This window comes from Dermochelys coriacea, chromosome 7 (assembly GCF_009764565.3).
Source record: "Dermochelys coriacea isolate rDerCor1 chromosome 7, rDerCor1.pri.v4, whole genome shotgun sequence".
Taxonomy (NCBI): Eukaryota; Metazoa; Chordata; order Testudines; family Dermochelyidae; genus Dermochelys; species Dermochelys coriacea.
The window spans coordinates 54,769,184-54,790,554 of NC_050074.1; the positions used below are offsets into that span (position 1 = coordinate 54,769,184).

The 21,371-nt window shown below is 45.7% G+C and overlaps 1 protein-coding gene across 50 annotated transcripts in view; it reads right to left on the minus strand.

The window, feature by feature from the left end:
- The window catches only part of CAMK2G (calcium/calmodulin dependent protein kinase II gamma), a 170,357-nt gene that overhangs the window by 42,667 nt on the left and 106,319 nt on the right, over nt 1–21,371 (minus strand). For 29 of the 50 annotated variants that reach the window (XM_038411290.2, XM_043519626.1, XM_038411289.2 and 26 more), the window contains exons 11-12: nt 20,033–20,116; nt 19,421–19,463 (exon numbers count right to left, since the gene is read on the minus strand). In XM_038411290.2, coding sequence (XP_038267218.1) covers nt 19,421–19,463; nt 20,033–20,116 — 127 coding nt within the window. Of the gene's footprint in view, nt 1–3,390; nt 3,454–19,420; nt 19,464–20,032; nt 20,117–21,371 lie in introns of all 50 variants that reach the window. The other 21 variants (XM_043519600.1, XM_043519599.1, XM_043519602.1 and 18 more) reach the window with 1 other exon arrangement.

The following is a 21,371-nucleotide window of genomic DNA, read 5'->3' on the forward strand; positions in this document are numbered from 1 at the left end:
ATGCATGATCAGGGTAGGCAGGGCTTGCACGTGCAACAGGAAAGTGAGACATTAACAATGGTTGTCAGCAATGGGCCTCCCGTCTCAGCGACTACAGAATGGTTTGGTTAGCTCTCGTGGACGGTGCCCAGTTGTTTCCACTCCCTTGGCAAGAAGCACAGGAGGCACCTGCTGTGACAAGGAGTTGACATGCCTTTCCTAAGCATCTATTTAAAAATGTGAGGCCTCTTCAGCATGAGCAGGCCCCAGACTGGGATGCTAACCACAGTGAGGACATGGACAAAGAGACAGAAAGAGAGAGGAAGTGACAGAATGTGCAACACCAAACCTGCCTTGCTTAGAACCTCTAATGAAACACTCCATTGTCCTACCACTCCTGGAAGATGTGCTGGTTAACTGGCACTCACGCTTTTCTCTGGATTTGTCCACAATTAGACAAAAAGGCATTGCAACAAACCAGCAACTGCAAGGCCTTAAGACTAAAATACCGGTGTAACTCTTCAACTCCACACCCATACACCTCAGCTATCCCACATGGCCGACAGACATCACTTACACTAGTTAGACAACACCTGGGACAAACCTTTTAGCTCAGCTCAGGCTGAAATGATGCAGACAACAGCTGCTTCTCTCCAATACTAAGAAAACACCATCATAAACTTGGCAACTGCCATGGCTGAGCTGGTCCTAACTCTACTCCATAATGCAAGCATCTCACGTCTGGAATTTGCCTTAAAACTCCAGCTCCCAAAAACAGCACAGAGCAGGCCTGCACTACTGCCCCATGTCCTGAGGGCCCAGGAACAAGCTGCAAGTCTGCTGATTCTTCACTCTCCACCCTTCCAGACACTCCCATTTACCTCTGTAGATAGGTAAAACATTATGAAGTTACACCAGAGACCATGGCTTCCGCAGACAGCTTCCCCACCTGTTTACACTAGCTGGGCCTCTGGGGGAGATAGTCTTCCCACCTGCCCCAGGCATTGTGAATGCCAGCCTAGCCTCTAGCAGAGAATACCTCCCACCCAGCCCAGCACCCTGCAATACCAGGCATGGCCCTGGAAGACACAGCTTCCCCTTCCACCACTCTGCTGGTACCCACTGTGATCTCAGCATTTCAGTTACATACAGTTCTCTCACAATCCAGTTACTGGTTCAGCAGTGAAGAAAGAAATTCAGATGGTTGCTCATTTAGCTCATGCATCATCATGATTTGTAAGGATACTCCGAGGATACAGGAGATGCACACTCTCACAGTGACAAAGAGGTGGCAGACATCCCAAGCAAAGCAGAGACTACGTAATTTACCCACTGGTTAATCCGTACACGTTATCTGACAGAAATCGGAGGATGTGGGTGGGATTCCTACAGCTAGCAACAGACAGACAGGACTTACTTCTTTAATGAGAGGAGCAGACAAGCAATCCATAGATTCATAGATACTAAGGTCAGAAGGGACCATTCTGATCATCTAGTCCAACCTCCTGCACAGCGCAGGCCACAGAATCTCACCCACCCACTCCTATGAAAAACCTCACCCATGTCTGAGCTATTGAAGTCCTTAAATCATGGTTCAAAGACTTCAAGGAGCAGAGAAGCCTCCCTCAAGTCAACCATTTCCCATGCTACAGAGGAAGGCAAAAAACCTCCAGGGCCTCTCCAATCTGCCCTGGAGGAAAATTCCTTCCCGACCCCAAATATGGCAATGGGCAAGATTCACCAGCCAGATACCCAGGAAAGAATTTTCTATAGTAACTCAGATCCCATCCATCTAATATCCCATCTCAGGGGATTTGGCCTATTTACCCTGAATATTTAAAGATCAATTACTTACTAAAATCCCATTATCCCATCATACCATCTCCTCCATAAACTTATCGAGTAGAATCTTAAAACCAGATAGATCTTTTGCCCCCACTGCTTCCCTTGGAAGGTTATTCCAAAACTTCACTCCTCTGATGGTTAAAAACCTTCAGCATTCAACACAGGAGATATCAGGGAAATGTGAGGGAGACCCTTTTAAGTTTAGCAAAGGTCTTGTGCACCCATACCTTGCTGGTTTCCAAGCATAGGACACTGACCGCATCCCTCCCCACCTCCTCTAAGTAAGGAGATTCAAAACCCCCTTCCCTCCACAGTGCTGTTAAGAGCCCCTACTGAAAGTCCTATAATTTAACATGTATTTCTATTACTGGTTTAACATCTTTAATCTCTGATGAGAAGCACAGAGCACAACCTCTGTCCCCCACCCCCTCTGCCAGCCAGGCACATCTTGTTTTAGCCTCTGACGAAAATGAAAGGCAGCCCCTTAGGCTCACAGTCTTGGCATTAAGAGTCACAAACCCATCATGCTGAACTCATCAGCAATGAACACTGGACACACTGGATGTGCTGAGGGGCAGCATTTCACATGGGACCAAAATACCAACTTCAAACAATGCCAGGGAATGTTTCTCCGAGCCCCATTCCTCTCACTCTTCTTTCTCAACCACAGTCCTTTGGTCTGTGTGCTCCGCAGTCGCCTCACTTCCAGGTGGCAGGCCTCAGGTCATGCTACACATCAGTGATTGCCAGTCCCAATTTGGCCACCCAGAATTTCATGACTTCCATCCCTACACTTAGCTCACTAACCAACACTGGCTCTCTCAGCCCTGCAGCAGTACAGAGCTGAGACACTGTTATGGTCTCAAGCTGCCAGGCATTTTTTGGGGGTGGTGTGAAGGAAGAGCACTGAATTCAGCTTTGTGAAATCTGACTGCTCCACAGTAGCCTGACAGAGAGCTTTCTTTCTTGCTTTAAGCCAATATTGTACTGGGAACAGAAACCCTAGGGCTCTCTACTGTTCTAATTCACCCCATTTTACCGAAGAAATGGAAGCAGAGGGGAACCCAGTTCCATGTCCTCCTAGGACACAGTAGCTGGTTATTTCAGAGCAACCTGCCATTGAAGGGTAACAATCAATCTGATCCATCTCAGTACAACAGGGTTCTAAAGAGCATATACAAATAAAGCCCTTTAGTCTGGGCTTCCCAAAGTTTTAAACTCTGATTCTTGTGCTAATATGCTCAGCCCCACCTGCTGAAATAGCAGGCACTAGCCACACACACATCAATTCCCCCTCCTGACTCTCACGTGCTGGTCTTGCTGCAGGGCCCTATACATGTCTGGCCTGCAAATCTGGTTAGTAATTCAGTAAAATCAACATGGTGATGGTTCCAGATTAGATGAAATCTGTTCTGCATGCCAATTTCTCAGCCAGCAAGCATGGATGATATCTCACTGGGTGTGCAGGCACTTGCATGCTGGTTTTTTTTTTTTTTTTTTACTGGCAGTGAGTGGGTGTGGGTTAGGTTTAGGCACTCAGGAGATAAGAGGACTCATGCCACGTACCTTGCTCAGCCAGGCCGGCAGCACTCATGGCGGCCGAAGCAGGGGCGGAGCTCTGCCTGCCAACTGATTGGTCAGAATCATTCAGTAAGAGGAGCCGTAGTAACGCAATAAAGACCAATCAGCAATAAGAGAGCAAGATGCAAGTAAATTAGTGTTAAAGAAAGGTGGGGAGAAAAGAATGTAAAGTTCTGAATTAAAATTTATTTATGTCCTTCAAAACACAAAGCCAAAGCCAAATTGGGCTACAGAGACAATCTGGGTGGATTCCAAGGATCCAGGAATGACTTTGGAAAGCCATGGATTTAGTCATAACAAAGTTTTGAGAATCAATTTGCAAGCTATGGATTCCGACATCAGCAAAGCCAGAAGGAACAAACAGTGGGGTTTCTGGTCTGATTTGTTTATTTTAAAATCAATGAGCCTGTAGTGAAGTGTTTTGGGAAAGGCTTTGGAGGAGGCTGCAGACCCTATCTAAATCTTGTCATGAAGTCATGCATTATCATACAACAAAACCCAACAGGAGAAAGAATAGATAAACATCAAATAGAGGAAGAAAGGAACCTCTCAAGCTGGAGGGCATCCATAACAAATCTTTCTGTGGTAGAAGAACTAAATTCCATAAGAATGGCTAACAACCAAACCTCTGGCAGCCTGGAATTCTCATCCCCAAATGTGTAGAGTCTGGGAGGAAAAAGCTCTGGCCTCACCCAGAGTCAGGGGTGCTTAAAGGTGAAGTCAGACTCTTCAGACATGGCATATTCAGCAACACAGATCCGGCACCGTAATCTGGCCCTCTGTACTGTAGGTTAGGAGGAAACCTGATTTACTGCATTCTTAACCTGCTCAATGCTTTTCCTGGATCTGTCTAAGTGCCAGTAAATCGATGGTCACTATGCAGCAATGCAGACTGTTCAAGAGATGTAGAGAACTTAGGATCTTCCAGTCACCTATCCATTATTCATAGGACCATGAATTCAGCAGAGTTCTGGTTCTGCAAGTTTTTTCTAATGCTGACACTCATCGACAAAATGATCAAATCCACCACATAAGAGGAAAATACCGCTCAGGACACACTTAACTCCATCTAAAATATTTTATGTACACACACCACTGCCCTATAACACCACATTTTTATTGCTGGAATAAAAACGCAGTCACTCGTGACTGGTTTGTCTGACTACAGTGCTCGCACATATCCACCCTTCTGGGAATCACGTGCTCCCGTGCATGAATGGAATCAGCTGAGCTAGTGACCACGTCCTAATGCATGCACAGTTGGGAGATTACAAGGCTGCATTTATAGAATGGAATATGTAGACCCAGCCTTCCCAACATGCTGCCCCAAATCCTTCTCCTGTAGTTAGCAGGAGTGGGAGAGGAGAGAGCAAAAAAAAGAGAGAGAGTGGCTTTATGGGGAGAACATCCAGAGGGGACTCCAGCTACTGGCATGCAGCCCATTTGCAGCTTCACAAGTTTTTCTACAGCCATTCTTGTGTTATGTTCCTCTGTCCTTGGAGGTCAGCAAAGAGTAGTCTCCCTGGCAGTAAGCTCCTAGACACTGAAAGTCTGCCTTAGAAAACTGAGCATCTTGCCTAGCCCAAGTCTGAACTGTAATGCCATGGAAGATTTGATTAAACTAGCCCATGAAAACTTCTGGAACAAGCAACTTGATACCTTATACCTAATCTCCAAATGATCTTCTAGCCATCTGGGGACACACTACACAGAGATGGGTTTCCCAAAACCGAGGAGGGGAAATCATCTTACCAAAATGTATTAACAGAGTCTAACCAATTGATAAAGATGAGGACAGATCCTGAGAAGATGCTTTCTGTGGCTGAGCAGACAGTTATTTGTCAAATCATAGTGAGCAGCAATAGGTACCAAATGAACTCTAATGGACAAGAGTCGCTAAACCAGAGACAAAAAGGTGGGTTAGACTTTCAGAACCACAGTCATTCAGGAACTAAAAAGGAACCAGGTCTTTATTCTTACCCCAGACAGATGGCAATTTTTCCTGGCCAAAGGGTGATAGAATTCTAAGGAAGAGTGGATTTACCTCCTCTGAAAGAGCTACTAACAGCACCCCTAAAGCAAAGCCATTTCCCGGTAGGAGAAACTGTTCCCCTTTCCCTATGGAAGAGGGGGGCAGAGCTCCTTCCAGTTGCAGACGGAGAACAGAGGGATCTCACACTAACGCAAAGTAGTCTGAGAATAGCCACGTGAGAGAAGCAGCAGAAGAAAAAGCAAGAAAAAGCTCAGCTACTGACAAAGAAGATTTCAAAGGAAAAATAATTCCTACCCTCTGACAGTTTAGATGAAGACAAGTTTGTCAAGAGCTCAGCTCCAGCCAGCATGGCCAATCTGATGGCTCTGAGCTCCAGCCGATGAAACCCTCCCCATGTCTCTATAGCCCCGAATGCTGCTAAAAGGGCTCCCTTGATTCCTTCTGGGCTCACTCCATCCACACTCATCTTTTGCTACATGGCAACTAGCTCCTCTCCCTCAAACGAACATGAAAGAAGCCAGCAACTGTATATTCTGCCCACCTTTCAAAACAAGCATCACCTGTAAGACTCCAATAAACCTTCACAACTTGACTGCATTTTAGATCAAACAGAGTAACGATGACTTCTTCAGGGTTCGGTAATTATCTACTTGTGGCCAATCTTCAGAGGGCAACTTCCTTTCCCCGACACACTAGCTCCCTGGATACTTTATCAAGAGGGACAGTAGAAGGATCCTGGGAGCTCTGGCCATGTTGTTAGCAGCTGCTGTCACTAGATAATCTGAAGAAGGGGCTTAACAGAAGAAAAATGCCCATCCAAATCATTAACTACCCGAGAAATCATTCTGTTGGCCACAGGAGAAGGGGCAGAAACAGAAATCTTCTCCGGAGAAATGAACACAGGATCGACCAGTCCCCCTTAGAACAAAGAATCATCCAGTTCCTGCTTCTCTAAGTGTGTAACACAGGTCTGGAGAGAATTAAAAGAACTTTTTCAACCTGGCATTTTGGAAGAGGTTCCACATTGTTTTACCAAAGATGACACACAACTATAAAGTACAAGGAGTTGTACCTTACTGAGGACCCAAAAGAAATATGCAGGCTCCTGGGATCACCAGAAAGGCTCCTTAGAAACTCCCCCACCCCAATTTTGGGATAAACATAAGCACTGGAAGGCAGGATGCTCAAATGCCAAAGGATTTTGGTGAAGAACTGGAATTTGAACTTCCAAGTAAGAAAGGACCTGTACTTCCAAAGTAAGATCTTCCAATGACATTATGAATGCTGTTGAGAGGGGCCCTATACTTGTACACAAGAACCAGATGCAAAGGAAGACCATGAGAATCAAGGTATTGGCCTCAAACCATAAAAATACTGGCACAGACTGTCTGTGAAAGAGGAGGTGATGGTGAAGATAGGGCTACACGCTGTTATTTAAACATAGGGTTTTGAGCAGTACCAGCACCACAACTTGTCTAAATGAAGGAGCTTCAAAGATTCCCCCTCCCCCCCAATATGGAGGTTGCCTCATATCTCAAATTGCCTATCACTTGGAGCTGGGACAAATTCCCCTAATGTCAAGGGAGAGGAACAAAGGAAAGACAGGCTGGGAACAAATACACTTTCACAGAGGAGTGAGACATTTGTTTCCCTCCGTCCTGCCACCAGGAATATTCAGAAATTTGTCCATAAGCTCATAGGGAACAGGCCCATCTCAAAGAGAGGAGACACAGTGAATGTTGGTGGTAAAAATACTTTTTTCACCTCTCAGTTTTAGCACTGGTTTTCTAAAGGAGCCAGGAAGGAAACTTGGTAAGAAACTTCTAGACCCAGAAATTCTACCAACAGGGAATCTCTTCTCTTTTGAAAACAAGATGTCAAATGGACAGTTAATTTAGCAGCTTTTTATAAATCAAAACCACCAAAACCCCACAAAAACTCACCCAAAGACTGTCAGAGATGAAGCAATTCCAAATTTGACAGACCAGCACTAAAACAGGAACCAAAAGCACTAGGGGGATTTCAGCACCTCTTTATAGATACCTTCTGACCTTGCCCTGTAGTGCACTTGTGTAACACATGTCAAGGCATATAAACACCACTGACTCCACTGCAAAGCTCCAAGAGGTTGTGCACTCTCCAATAATATTTATATATGAAGATACATTTGTTATGGAGAAGACAATTGGTCCTGGTTCATGCCTGAGGCTCCCTACGTACTTCCAATAATACAAATAAATAATTTCTCCCTTTGGTGAACACTTGTATTTTATCTTCCTGTATTTCAAACAGAGTGGAAGGGCTCTATAGATTCTCTGGTTCGGTTATTTACCTGTGTGCTAGGATCATCAATGTTAGCAGCTGCAGGGAACACAGATGTGGAAGCTATATGTATTAGTTAGCTGCTGCAACACTGACAGGGAGGAGCTGTAGCTGCTGCAACACTGACAGGGAGGAGACATCTGTTTGTCCATCCTATAAAAGTTTATTTTAAAATAAACTCCTTTGTGATGGAGTGGGGCAAAGGGGTCTTTAAAATAGAGATAATGTATTTAAAATCCAGAGGCCATTTCTCACTAGATCTTAATATATACAAATATCTGAGGCCTAAACTACTTGACAGCATCCTCCTTGAGAGGAAAATTAGTGAGGGAGAAGTGGAGGGGAATGTTGCCTACTGTACACCTGTTTAACTCCGGAAGGACTTCCACCAAGGAATACAGAGCCTCAGTGACTACAGCTGGTAGAATGCATTTGAGGAAAGGTGACTATGGAAGAGATGGTCAGGGGACCACCTTCTGTGATCTCATAGGATGACAGCAACCTTCAAAAGATGCCCACTAATACCAATCTCACCTCAACTGCCACTGCTCAGCATAAACCAGAGTGTGCCACCCAAGTCTATCGCAGAGCCTCTTAACACTTCTCCTGGATTCACAGGGAGAATATCCCTTCTACCACTGGATCAGTAACCCAAGGCCTCCATGCATCGGACACCGGAACACAATAATGGGGCATCCTACGACCGAACTGAAATAACTTGTGTAACCATCTGGCATGATGACAACAGAGGCACAATTACTCTAGTAATTGCCATGTAAAGTTGCAGTTATTTCAAAGAAGAAGTATTCTCCACTGCGCTCCAATCATTCTATCTGAAAGTCTCGGACCTTTCCTCTGGAAACGGCCACTGACTTGCTATTGAAACATGGCTCAGGAGTAATGGCTCCCAGCAATTTATATGACTTATAGCTTAGCGTTTCATGTTCCCAAGGTGCCGACAAGTTGCCGGATGGGGTTGAGTTATCTGTGTGGGACTCTTCCCAGTTATGAAGAGGTATTTTCTAACTCCAGCCTTGCTATAAACAGTCACATACTCACGCATTAGACCAGAACACTGGAGCACTTAGGAAAGCATCAAGCTTGCCAGGAAGTCAGTCAGCTAGACGGAAAGAGCTGCACTCAATAGCTCCATCCTCCACATGAGGGCAGGGATGAGGGGAGCATTTATTCCTCAGCACTACAACATTCATACTGTAGAAGAAACCAATGCGGGTGAGAGAGAACATGAAAAGTAGCCAGTCACTTCGAATGGACAAGATAAACAAGCAGAGAGTGACAGGTTTCAGAGTAGCAGCCGTGTTAGTCTGTATTCGCAAAAAGAAAAGGAGTACTTGTGGCACCTTAGAGACTAACATATTTAGTTCTGTTATTTTCTTTGTTGGGCCTGTCCTGTAGTAGGTGACTTCTGGGTACTCTTCTGGCTCTGTCAATCTGTTTCTTCACTTCAGCAGGTGGGTATTGTAGTTGTAGGAATGCATGATAGAGATCTTGTAGGTGTTTGTCTCTGTCTGAGGGGTTGGAGCAAATGTGGTTATATCATAGAGCTTGGCTGTAGACAATGGATCGTGTGGTATGATATGGATGAAAGCTAGAGGCACGTAGGTAGGAATAGCGTTCAGTAGGTTTCCAATATAGGGTGGTGTTTATGTGACCATCGCTTATTAGCACCATAGTGTCCAGGAAGTGGATCTCTTGTGTGGACTGGTCCAGGCTGAGGTTGATGGTGGGATGGAAATTGTAGAAATCATGGTGGAATTCCTCAAGGGCTTCTTTTCCATGGGTCCAGATGATGAAGATGTCATCAATGTAGCGCAAGTAGAGTAGGGGCATTAGGAGACTAGAGCTGAGGAAGCGTTGTTCTAAGTCAGCCATAAAAATGTTGGCGTACTGTGGGGCCATGCGGGTACCCATCACGGTGCCGCTGATTTGAAGGTATACATTGTCCCCAAATGTGAAATAGTTATGGGTGAGGACAAAGTCACAAAGTTCAGCCACCAGGTTAGCCGTGACATTATCGGGGATACTGTTCCTGATGGCTTGTAGTCCATCTTTGTGTGGAATGTTGGTGTAGAGGGCTTCTACATCCATAGTGGCTAGGATGGTGTTTTTAGGAAGATCACCAATGGACTGTAGTTTCCTCAGGAAGTCAGTGGTGTCTCGAAGATAGCTGGGAGTGCTGGTAACATAGGACCTGAGGAGGGAGTCTACATAGCCAGACAATCCTGCTGTCAGGGTGCCAATGCCTGAGATGATGGGGCATCCAGGATTTCCAGGTTTATGGATCTTGGGTAGCAGATAGAATACCCCAGGTTGGGGTTCTAGGGGTGTGTCTGTGCGGATTTGTTCTTGTACTTTTTCAGGGAGTTTCTTGAGCAAATGCTGTAGTTTCTTTTGGTAACTCTCAGTGGGATCAGAGGGTAATGGCTTGTAGAAAGTGGTGTTGGAGAGCTGCCTAGTAGCCTCTTGTTCATACTCCGACCTATTCATGGTGACGACAGCCCCTCCTTTGTCAGCCTTTTTGATTATGATGTCAGAGTTGTTTCTGAGGCTGTGGATGGCATTGTGTTCTGCATGGCTGAGGTTATGGGGCAAGCGATGCTGCTTTTCCACAATTTCAGCTCGTGCACGTCGGCGGAAGCACTCTATGTAGAAGTCCAGGCTGCTGTTTCAACCTTCAGGAGGAGTCCACCCAGAATCCTTCTTTTTGTAGTGTTGGTAGGAAGGTCTCTGTGGGTTAATATGTTGGTCAGAGGTGTGTTGGAAATAGTCCTTGAGTCGGAGACGTCGAAAATAGGATTCTAGGTCACCACAGAACTGCATCATGTTCGTGGGGGTGGAGGGGCAAAAGGAGAGGCCCCGAGATAGGACAGATTCTTCTGCTGGGCTAAGAGTATAGCTGGATAGATTAACAATATTGCTGGGTGGGTTACGGGAACCACTGTTGTGGCCCCTTGTGGCATGTAGTAGTTTAGATAGCTTAAATGTCCTTTTTCTTTTGTAGAGAAGCAAAGTGTGTGTTGTAAATGGCTTGTCTAGTTTTTGTGAAGTCCAGCCACGAGGAAGTTTGTGTGGAAGGTTGGTTCTTTATGAGAGTATCCAGTTTTGAGAGCTCATTCTTAATCTTTCCTTGTTTGCTGTAGAGGATGTTGATCAGGTGGTTCCGCAGTTTCTTTGAGAGCGTGTGGCACAAGCTGTCAGCATAGTCTGTGTGGTATGTAGATTGTAATGGATTTTTTACCTTCAGTCCTTTCGGTATGATGTCCATCTGTTTGCATTTGGAGAGGAAGATGATGTCTGTCTGTATCTGTGCGAGTTTTTTCATGAAGTTGACAGATTTCCACTCTATACGGCTAAATTCAGTGCCTTGCATAATGACAGGTTTCAGAGTAGCAGCTGTGTTAGTCTGTATTCGCAAAAAGAAAAAGGAGTACTTGTGGCACCTTAGAGACTAACAAATTTATTAGAGCATAAGCTTTCGTGAGCTACAGATCACTTCATCGGATGCATCAAGTACTCCTTTTTCTTTTTGCGAATACAGACTAACACGGCTGCTACTCTGAAAATTGTAAGGAGAGTGATCACTTAAGATAAGCCATCACCAGCAGCGGGGGCGGGGGGGGGGGGGGAGAAAAAGGAGGAAAACCTTTCATGGTGATAAACAAGGTAGGCTATTTCCAGCAGTTAACAAGAATATCTGAGGAACAGTGGGGGGTGGGGTGGGGAAATAACATGGGGAAATAGTTTTACTTTGTGTAATGACTCATACCCACCTGCTGAAGTGAAGAAACAGATTGACAGAGCCAGAAGAGTACCCAGAAGTCACCTACTACAGGACAGGCCCAACAAAGAAAATAACAGAACGCCACTAGCCATCACCTTCAGCTCCCAACTAAAACCTCTCCAACGCATCTTCAAGGATCTACAACCTATCCTGAAGGACGACCCATCACTCTCACAGATCTTGGGAGACAGGCCAGTCCTTGCTTACAGACAGCCCCCCAATCTGAAGCAAATACTCACCACCAACCACACACCACACAACAGAACCACTAACCCAGGAACCTATCCTTGCAACAAAGCCCGTTGCCAACTCTGTCCACATATCTATTCAGGGGACACCATCATAGGGCCTAATCACATCAGCCACACTATCAGAGGCTCGTTCACCTGCGCACCTACCAATGTGATATATGCCATCATGTGCCAGCAATGCCCCTCTGCCATGTACATTGGTCAAACTGGACAGTCTCTACGTAAAAGAATGAATGGACACAAATCAGACATCAAGAATTATAACATTCAAAAACCAGTTGGAGAACACTTCAATCTCTCTGGTCACTCGATTACAGACCTAAGAGTGGCTATCCTTCAACAAAAAAGCTTCAAAAACAGACTCCAACGAGAGACTGCTGAATTGGAATTAATTTGCAAACTGGATACAATTAACTTAGGCTTGAATAGAGACTGGGAATGGATGAGTCATTACACAAAGTAAAACTATTTCCCCATGGTATTTCTCCCCCCCACCCCACCCCCCACTGTTCCTCAGATATTCGTGTTAACTGCTGGAAATAGCCTACCTTGCTTGTCACCATGAAAGGTTTTCCTCCTTTCCCCCCCTGCTGCTGGTGATGGCTTACCTTAAGTGATCACTCTCCTTACAGTGTGTATGATAAACCCATTGTTTCATGTTCTCTGTGGGTGTATATCAATCTCCCCTCTGTCTTTTCCACCAAATGCATCCGATGAAGTGAGCTGTAGCTCACGAAAGCTTATGCTCTAATAAATTTGTTAGTCTCTAAGGTGCCGCAAGTACTCCTTTCCTTTAAGCAGAGAGTGAGGGAGAGAAAAGGCGAGGGGGAAAGGAGGAAAAGCAGCTTTAAAAAGGAGCAAACGTCTCTGTTAATATATACCATATATACTCATTCATTAGCCTGTTCATTTATAAGCCGACCCCCCAAGATGGATAGGTAAAAATAGTAAAACCTGTATGACTCTTTCATAAGCCAACCCTACACTTCAGGGGTTGGCAAACTTTGGCTCCCGGCCCGTCAGGGTAAGCTGCTGGTGCGTCGGGACGTTTTGTTTACCTGGAGCGTCTGCAGGCAGGGAGCCCCTCATCTCCCTGTGTCCGTGGTTCACCGTTCCCAGCCAACGGGAGCTGCGGGAACTGGTGCGCCACTTCCCGCAGCTCCCATTGGCAGGGAATGCGAACCGCAGCCACAGGGAGCTGAGGGGCTCCCTGCCTGCAGACGCTCCAGGTAAACAAAATGACAATGTATTAGATATTCAATTCAATGATTTCATAGAGTTTAAAATCATCAAATTTTGGTGTAGACCTATTTATAAGGTGATCCCCGCTCTTTGATGCGTAACTTTTTTACCAAAAATATTCGGCTTATGAATGAGTATATACGGTAAGTTAGCCCTTTTATTTGGATTTCTCACCCACCTGCACAGGCCACTACACTTAGCAGGGGAAAACTGTGCACCTGCATTTTGCCCATACGCTTCATATCATCAAATTTCTAAATACCTAGTCCCAGGCACGCACAGGTCTGCAATGCAGTAAGATCAAATGGCACTTTCAGAGGAATTAACCCACTTCAGCTCCACAGGAAAGTCTCATGGGCAGGATCTGAGACTGCCTTTCCATCTCCCAGATGTACCTGGCTTCCCTCACTTTGGGGCAAAGGAGGGGAGGCAGAACTCATTGAGGCTCAATCCTCAAGTACTCAACCCAGGGGCATCCTTTGTCTTCTATCATCATCAACCAGAGAAACCCTGGTTCTCTCTTGTGTGGCTGTTACTGGAGAAGGTGTATGGAGCAGACAGATAGCCCTGTGGTTTTTCCATTAGCCTCTGTCGACCCCGCACAGAATCAAACATCCTTAAGCCAGGTTAACATAGGAAACCAGACAGGGAAGAGAGAAAGTTAGTTTTTAAGGGCCAGGTTTGTATAGGAATTTAGGTGCTGGTGTGCTCAGTATTGCAATGCCTAATTGATTTTAGGAGCCTAAGTGTCATTTTCAAAAGGGATCCAGGCATGTCGGAGCCTAAATTCCATTGACTAAATGCCTAAATCCCCTTTGAAAATGATATTTAGGCTCCTAAATCGGTTAGGCATTACAATGTTGAGCACAGCAACACCAAAACACCTTTAAAAATCTGGAGCTAAGTCTGTTTCAGTAGATGTTTTCAAACATCTCACTACTTCTGCAGAAATCCACCTCCTAAAACACTTACCCCAGTGCATTTGTGTGGCACGCAACATGAGTGTTGAGACTTATAAGGTTCAGATGGTCTGACTGCCCCTTAGGCTGGAGTTCTTGCCAGACCCATTGAGTATTCCAGCACGTTCCTCATTCAGTAGGTTGAGGATGCTGCAAGAATACCCTTTTGCAGCATTTCATCACCCCCCACTTCCTACCATAAGCAGGCTGGGAAGAGGCATGAATGCAAAGATGCCAACAAAAAAAACTTTTAACGGACTTTTTGTGAACCTCAGAGAAGTTTGGGGGTTGGTGCGACAGGAGGACAAAGGCCGGTGGTGGTCCTCATTTTCACATAATTTCATTGGCTCTGCCAAAGCATAATAATTTTACTCTTACACCAGAAAAAATGCACAGCTGAGAAAATAATTAAAATCGACAGGATGCAGAGATGTGAGTAAAAAGGAAGTTTACTCACCAGCAAGTGGAGTTTTCAGAGTACGTTACCATAGCAGATCCACATTCTAGGAGTCCTGAGCCATTCCTGAATCTTTCTAAAGCATTTTAATAGTGATGGACGAACAGTTCATAGCATTGTCTAATTTTTCATTAAATTTGACTTCATTTCCTGTTTGGGAAGTATCCTCAAATAGATCACATAGCTCTCAAAATTTGTTTGCTGTTCAAAATTGCTTAAGAATTTCTTGGCTAATTTCCCACTTCATAATCCACCTTCAAAAAAGCCACCTGAGCTGGTGAGTTACTTCAGACATGTGGTCTCATTTTGGTTCCATGAATGGACGCTTACATAACACAGGGCGGTATGATTTCAAATATTAATCACGTACACAATTCAAACTTTGCCTTTGCTAAATAACAGAGTTTAAAATTCACCCTCCAAGTATTCCTATTAGAAAAGCTCAGCCACTCAAACTTTCATGGAAGGCAAACATAATAGGCTTGGGGAGTATATAACCATATTTGGTTTTGGAATTTGAATATTTATTACTATTCACTCAGGTCTACAGCTTAACATTTACGGGCGCACACACAGTCTGCAGATCCAGTCTCCCTGTCACGGGTATAAAGGACTCTATTCTTAGAGCTGTCCTCTGCTCGCCTCACCCAAACAAGCTATAAAAACTTCAGATGAGAGGATGAAGGCGGGTCAACATGAATCTGTAGAGGCAACACGTGGAGAACTCCAGTTATTGCCAGGTTAGCTTCTTTTCTCCCTCACAAAGCTTCCTCTGCTGCTCCTTCCCATAGATGAGCAAGCAACAGCAATTCCCAACAACAGGGCTGAGAAGTGAGTGGTTAAAGATGGAGGATCAAGCACAAGGTCTAAGCACACTTAAATCCCACTTATGGTCTATTTTGAGAGTTTAAGTGGTGCACAAGACTGGGGATGGCCCACTGCATGGTAGTGAATTTCACCTTGAACAACAACTGCTCTACAAATGATCATCCAGTTTAGATCCAGAGCTGGCAAGTGATGTGACTTGAACTTCAAATGGCAGCCTTACAAATCTTGGTGATAGATAAATTATGGAGACAAGCTGTGTAGATGGCCATTCAGCTGACAGAATGAGTTCCAAGTTCCTCCAGTCTAGAGCTCATTTGGTTGTACTCAGCTTGGCTACTGAGTTTCATCCATCTGGATGATTTCTGGATATATCTCACTTCCCTCAAAGGCTATAAACAAACAGGATGACTCTCAAAAGTAGTAACTATTTTTGACATCCAATATATGCAGTCTAGCCACTCCCCCAAACTTCCATGAGTGTGTTATGAGGCTGCAGGGGACGAGACCAGAAGAGAGAGATGGTTTGCTTCAGATGAACGTCTGAAGTCAATTTGGGCAGAAGTTTTAGGTGAGCAATACAGCACTGCTTCGTAAAGAAGGTTCAGTGTCAGAGTTTGGATTTCACTCACCCCTTTGGCAGAGGAGATAGCTACCAGGGAGCTAACAGTAGCTCCCAAGTGGTTCAAGGGACGTAGACATAGGCCTAGTACCTTGAACTGACTGATAACAGTGTATGGCTGAATGAAGACAAGGTCCTTTAAACAGAATAGTGAAATGCTGCGTTCAGGTTAACTGTTCCTTAACTGTGGAAAGGGATCAAACCAAGACATCTCTAGTAACTGATTGAGGATTAGAGGAGCCAAGCACTGTGAGGGGTAACACATTACTACTACTACTACACACCTAAGAAAAGAAATGTATCCATTTACAAACACATAATTTTATGGTGGCAGGAACATGGGACTGTGACAAGCCTGCTGCTTCACCCCTTCTGAATACACCACCCTACCAGACATTAAGGGCTCAAGACCCAGGCCTCCAAGCATCATGACTGAACTGGAGGAGAGTTTGACCTTTGAGAGTAGTAGGACTAGCCAAGGCTCGAGACATCACAAGCAGGTCACAGCATGACACCTAGTCCTGTCCCATTTCAATCCCTCCAATGGGAGTGGGGAACAGGGTGACTCCAGTTGGAACCCTTTCCTAGCAAATCCAGGACCCTTGACTGGTCTGACATGTGCAAGGCACCTGAAGCATTGCTTTGAGAAGTGTACTATCAGGTGACCCTGCCTTCTCTCGACCAAAGACTGGAGGTTTGGAAGAAAAACAAGACCTTGTTGTGTGAAACATGCCAGCCAGGTTTCCTGGCTGGTGAGGATTAGGCTGAGCATTACCAGCCAGATCTCCCTGGCTGGATCTATCAATCCTTTGTTTATAAGCAGGGTGCCTTCTTCTTCATCTCCAGCAAGCCAGCAAGTTTGTACACCTTCTCCAGGACTGCAGCAACTGGAAGTCCAAGGGCTAAGCTCAGCTTAACATCATTTCCTGTAATGCCTTATTGTTGTCATCACAGTGAGGAGATCAACTTAAACTAAATTTCGTCTACTCTTCCTCTTCCTCCAATGCAGAGAGGTCACCTCTCAAATGAGCCTGCCACTGCCAAGAGATGGTCTCATGCCCCGAGAGCCATAAGGCCCAATTGGTACAAACCAAGACTTGGCATCCCAACTTTCACTGAGATGTTAGAGGTCTGACCTCTGACCAGGCAAATATAGTAGGGAAGCCATCAGCAGGGGAAACAGGAGCAAAAGCTAACCACATACTGGACTGGGTTGTAGATTTGTAAGGCTGCACATGAAGGGGAGACCTCTGTATCAGAAGTATTAAAGTGGCCCAGGCTGGCTCTGAAAGCCCTTTAGAGGAATCTCACATTACAGCAGCCCCTGAAAGTTTGTTTTTGTGGAGTCTCCCCCATCAATGAACATGGGAGGTTTGGAACTAGGAGACCAGCTCTGTAGGTTCATAGCACTTCTTTCAGGCCTCTTTCTCAGAGTGTCTCCAAGTCTCTGAATCAAATAGTACAGGGGCTCAGAATAGGCCACCAGACCCAAATATTTTCTCCTCTTTTTAGTGATGAAACAAACCTCTGGATCCAACAACTAGCTCTTGAAATACAGACGAATGAGCAGACCAAGCTTTCTCCAGCAAGCTTCTAGGTCTGGGAATAAAGGATGCACATCCAAGCACCACTGACTTCTCCCAGGCATTTCAAGTAACCAACATGCTGGTCTACAAGGGACATTTTCCAACCCAAAGAGATGAGTTCCAAACCCAAACCCTTTCCCAGTCACATCATAAGTAGAGTGCAGAATTAGTCTTACAAAAAATTAATTCAGTTCTATTTATTGTAAACACCAGTCTAAGAATTAACAACTACATTAACATTTAAACTAAACCCAGCTGTGTCACTGACCGAAGGAAAACAGACCCACGACCGCTTGTACAAGCGGGAAGAGGGGAACTGAGGACGGTTATAGGGGAAAGGGTTTTCACCCCTTAGCTGATGCAATGGCTGCATGAGAGCACACAGGCCCTCCTAACAATTAAATTGTTTTAGAATCACTCTAGGCCCACAAGGTATGGCTTTCAGCTCCTGCAGATACATTTCCCGTGGCTACGTGTACACCGCAGCTGGGAGGTGCAATTCCCAGCACAAGTAGACAGATTGGCGCTAGCACGCTAAAAATCGCAGTGTGGACATTACCGCATGGGCGGGGACGCAGGCTGGCCACCGGAGCGCCCGACTCAGGGGATCAAGAGGCCTTGGATTTTTGAAAACTAGTCTGAGCCACTGCCCATGCTGCAACATCCACACTGCGATTTTTAGTATGCATCTGTCTCCACGCACTGGGAATCTCACCTCCCAGCTGCAGTGTAGATGAACCCCTTGCACAATTACCAAGGAGTGTGCATAAAAACTGCTGCTATAGCCAGCCTGATCTTTCTCCATGTCCTGACATGCCTGCACAGACTTAATTTATAGCGGGACCAAGGATCAATTCTCAAGCTCCTGTGGGCTGCCCTGCTACAGTTTTGGGGTTTGGTGCACAGGTCTTCTATTTGACCACCACCACCAGAATGACATGAATCCCAGCTGGAAGGGAGATGCCATGAGCGAGAGCACATGCGTCCTTTGTTGTTGGTGTAATTAGGAGTTTCCTGCATTATACCATAGATAGTATGTACTGGTGGCCACTATTAAAGCATTTAGCAAAGGGAAAAGGGATGGAGGAGATTCCATTACGGCTGCTTTTCATTAACCATCCCTAAATTACGCTCCAAATGGAGAATTGGTGTATGGACTGTAATACAGCCAGGGTCAGTAAAATTTGGATTGAATTACTGCCCAGACACTACCTTTTAAAGAGGAAAACATGGCTCAGGGTGAGCAAGTGGTCTAAGCTATGACAGGCACATGGGCACAGAAAGGTCACCCGCTTGAAGAGGCGCATCAGTTGGGGATAAACACTAATGATAGCACAAACCAGCAGCGTGGCAATTTTAAATGTACCTTTCCAAACACTCATTTGTCGGAAACATTTGGATCTGTGTTTTCAGTAAGGGCACAGCACAGAATGCTCAGCAGGCAGCCAAGCTAATGGTCACCGAGCCTCAGATGACCACAGCCACTTCAGAGACAGAGATGGAAACACCTAATAGCTTGCATGTTTGAGATCCTTTCTAGTTGAGCCAGGGATACCCAGTACCCTAATGGCTACTGCAAATATCGTAACTTATCCAGTGGTGGAGCCAGGTCCTCAGGTCTGAGGGAACCATTATTGCAGTTATAGTCCCTGATAACTAGGGTTTCCAAAGGGAAAACAGACAGATGCCGACTAGAACATTCCAAACATGAGCCTGCAATAAAACATGAGAGTATTTTGGTAGCAGACTGGATTCCCCTCTTGTTCCAGATGCAGGCTCCTCTCCCAACTAGTCTAACGTTTCTCCCTGTTGGTCACTGGCCAGGGCAAAGCTAATGGATTTTGGAATGCTAAACAGAACAGGCCCCCGTCTTCTCTGACTCACCCCCAAAGGGTTAAAATGCATCCAGATCTATGTAGAAATAAGCGGGAAGGGATGAGGGTAGGGAGAACTTACCGGAAAAGTTCCGTGAGACCAGCATTGTTGTGAGGATTGCACCCTGTGGGGGAGAAGGAGAGAGCAGGGATAAATAGTGCTGCCTATCTCAGACTGGGGATGCAGAAAGTGGTTCAGGGTTAGACAGGCTGCTGGGATCCTCTCCACCTCCCAGCAGCTGCTATTCAACAGTTACTGGTTCTGGAAGCCAGAAGACCGATCAGCATGGTAGACAACAGCTCTTAAGCATGGAGCGCTCATTTGTGTATTTCAGCTCTCTTTAAGTGGGGGCTAGGTGTGCATGGAGAGAACAGACCCTAAGGGAAACTAATTTTGTACCTACAGAAATCTCCCAACCTGCAAAGAAACTTCTAGAGCACCTTATATTAGAGGATTTCAAAAAGCACTTGACAAACGGTGAGCTAATTTTCAAGCACACCTTTGCAAGGCAGGTATTTGCTCCACGGCACAGAGGGAGAAACTGAGGCACAGACAGGGGAAATGATGTGGGGCACACTTCAAGTCAGAGGCAGAGCTTGGAAGAAATCCCAGCTCTCCCCAGCCTTGTACTTCAGCCACAAGACCACCACCCACCCCAATCCCAACTCCCAAAAAAGGCAAACACCTACTCACCTTCAGCTTTCTTCTGGCATTGAACTTCCTCAAGCACTCCACAGTCTCTTGTCTGTGCATCATGGAGGCCACGGTGGATCGTTGCTGGAAGACAGGAACAAGGAAGGATTGTTAAATAATTGTAAACAAATCACCAAGTCGAGTTCTCCCTCCAGCTCTCCGTTCACACGCTACAGCCAATATGCACACCAATATGACTGAGCAGCTCAGCTCTGGGTGCCCTACTCCTAATGGACCCTGTCTCCAAACCTCAGAGACCTGGCTGCAGAAACCAACTGCAAGGTGACATTAACCATCCCCTGTGGCGAGAGGTTCTAAACAAGGTGGGTTGTTATCACAGACCCATGCCTGAGAAAGTGAGTCATTAAAGAGCAATGTTCTCCACCATTCAGACACCAAAGAACAAAAACAGATTTGAGGCAAAAGTGCACAACCAGCAATTACGCTGGGTGGGAGGAGGGGAGGGGAAGAGGTGGATCTTGTTACTAAATCTCAAAAGGAAAATTTGAGCTGGCAAGTGAAGACCATTGTCTGGCTATTCTGATGCATCTTGGACAAGGCTGCTCTTCGAACCTGCGAGCACAATGCCAGCCCTCAGCACCCTAACATCAGATGCAGAATATGATGTTCAGCATACTGCTGGGGAGTCATATGGCTCAGATAGATAGTTCTACCACATCAGCCAACAGCGTGAGTGCAGCGTCCAACCAGCGGGGCACACTTGTCACCAGCACTCAGCTGGGGTCACATCAGCTGCAAGAGGAGCACTTCCCAGAAGTGCTGCCAGAGAGGCAGGGAAAATTCAGAAACTGGAGGCTGATGCCAGACTGGCTCTTGCTCTAACACAGACCAACCAGTCTGCATTCGCTTTACAAGGACAGTGGGTGAAGGACTACCATGCTGACCCATAGGCATTACAGATCTGCCATGAGCAGCTCTCTCTTGGTTCAAACAAATTCATTAAGACCTGGGAGAACAGCATGCACTGTGCTCAGATTCTGCAAAGTAACGTAGGGAACCTCTACTGTGACCTCAGACCTAGCCATCCCCGCTCTCAAAGCTGGCTACAATCTGCACTGGCTGTTGTGGGGGGGTGGGAAGGCTGGATTGTCCTCTTTGAAAGAGATTTTTGCTGTTAAAGTTCACACCGTCTCCTGTGAAGCCAGAGATGTCTGAAGTCATTCCAGGTCTCTTGCTAGTTTGGCCTTAAATGGACCAGAAAATACATTATTGGCACTGTAGACATCTTCACTGACCACAAATCACAACCGTCACTGGCACTAGGAGAACAGGAGTGCCCTATACTGCCATTGGAAATGCATAGCCAAGACCAGTTGCT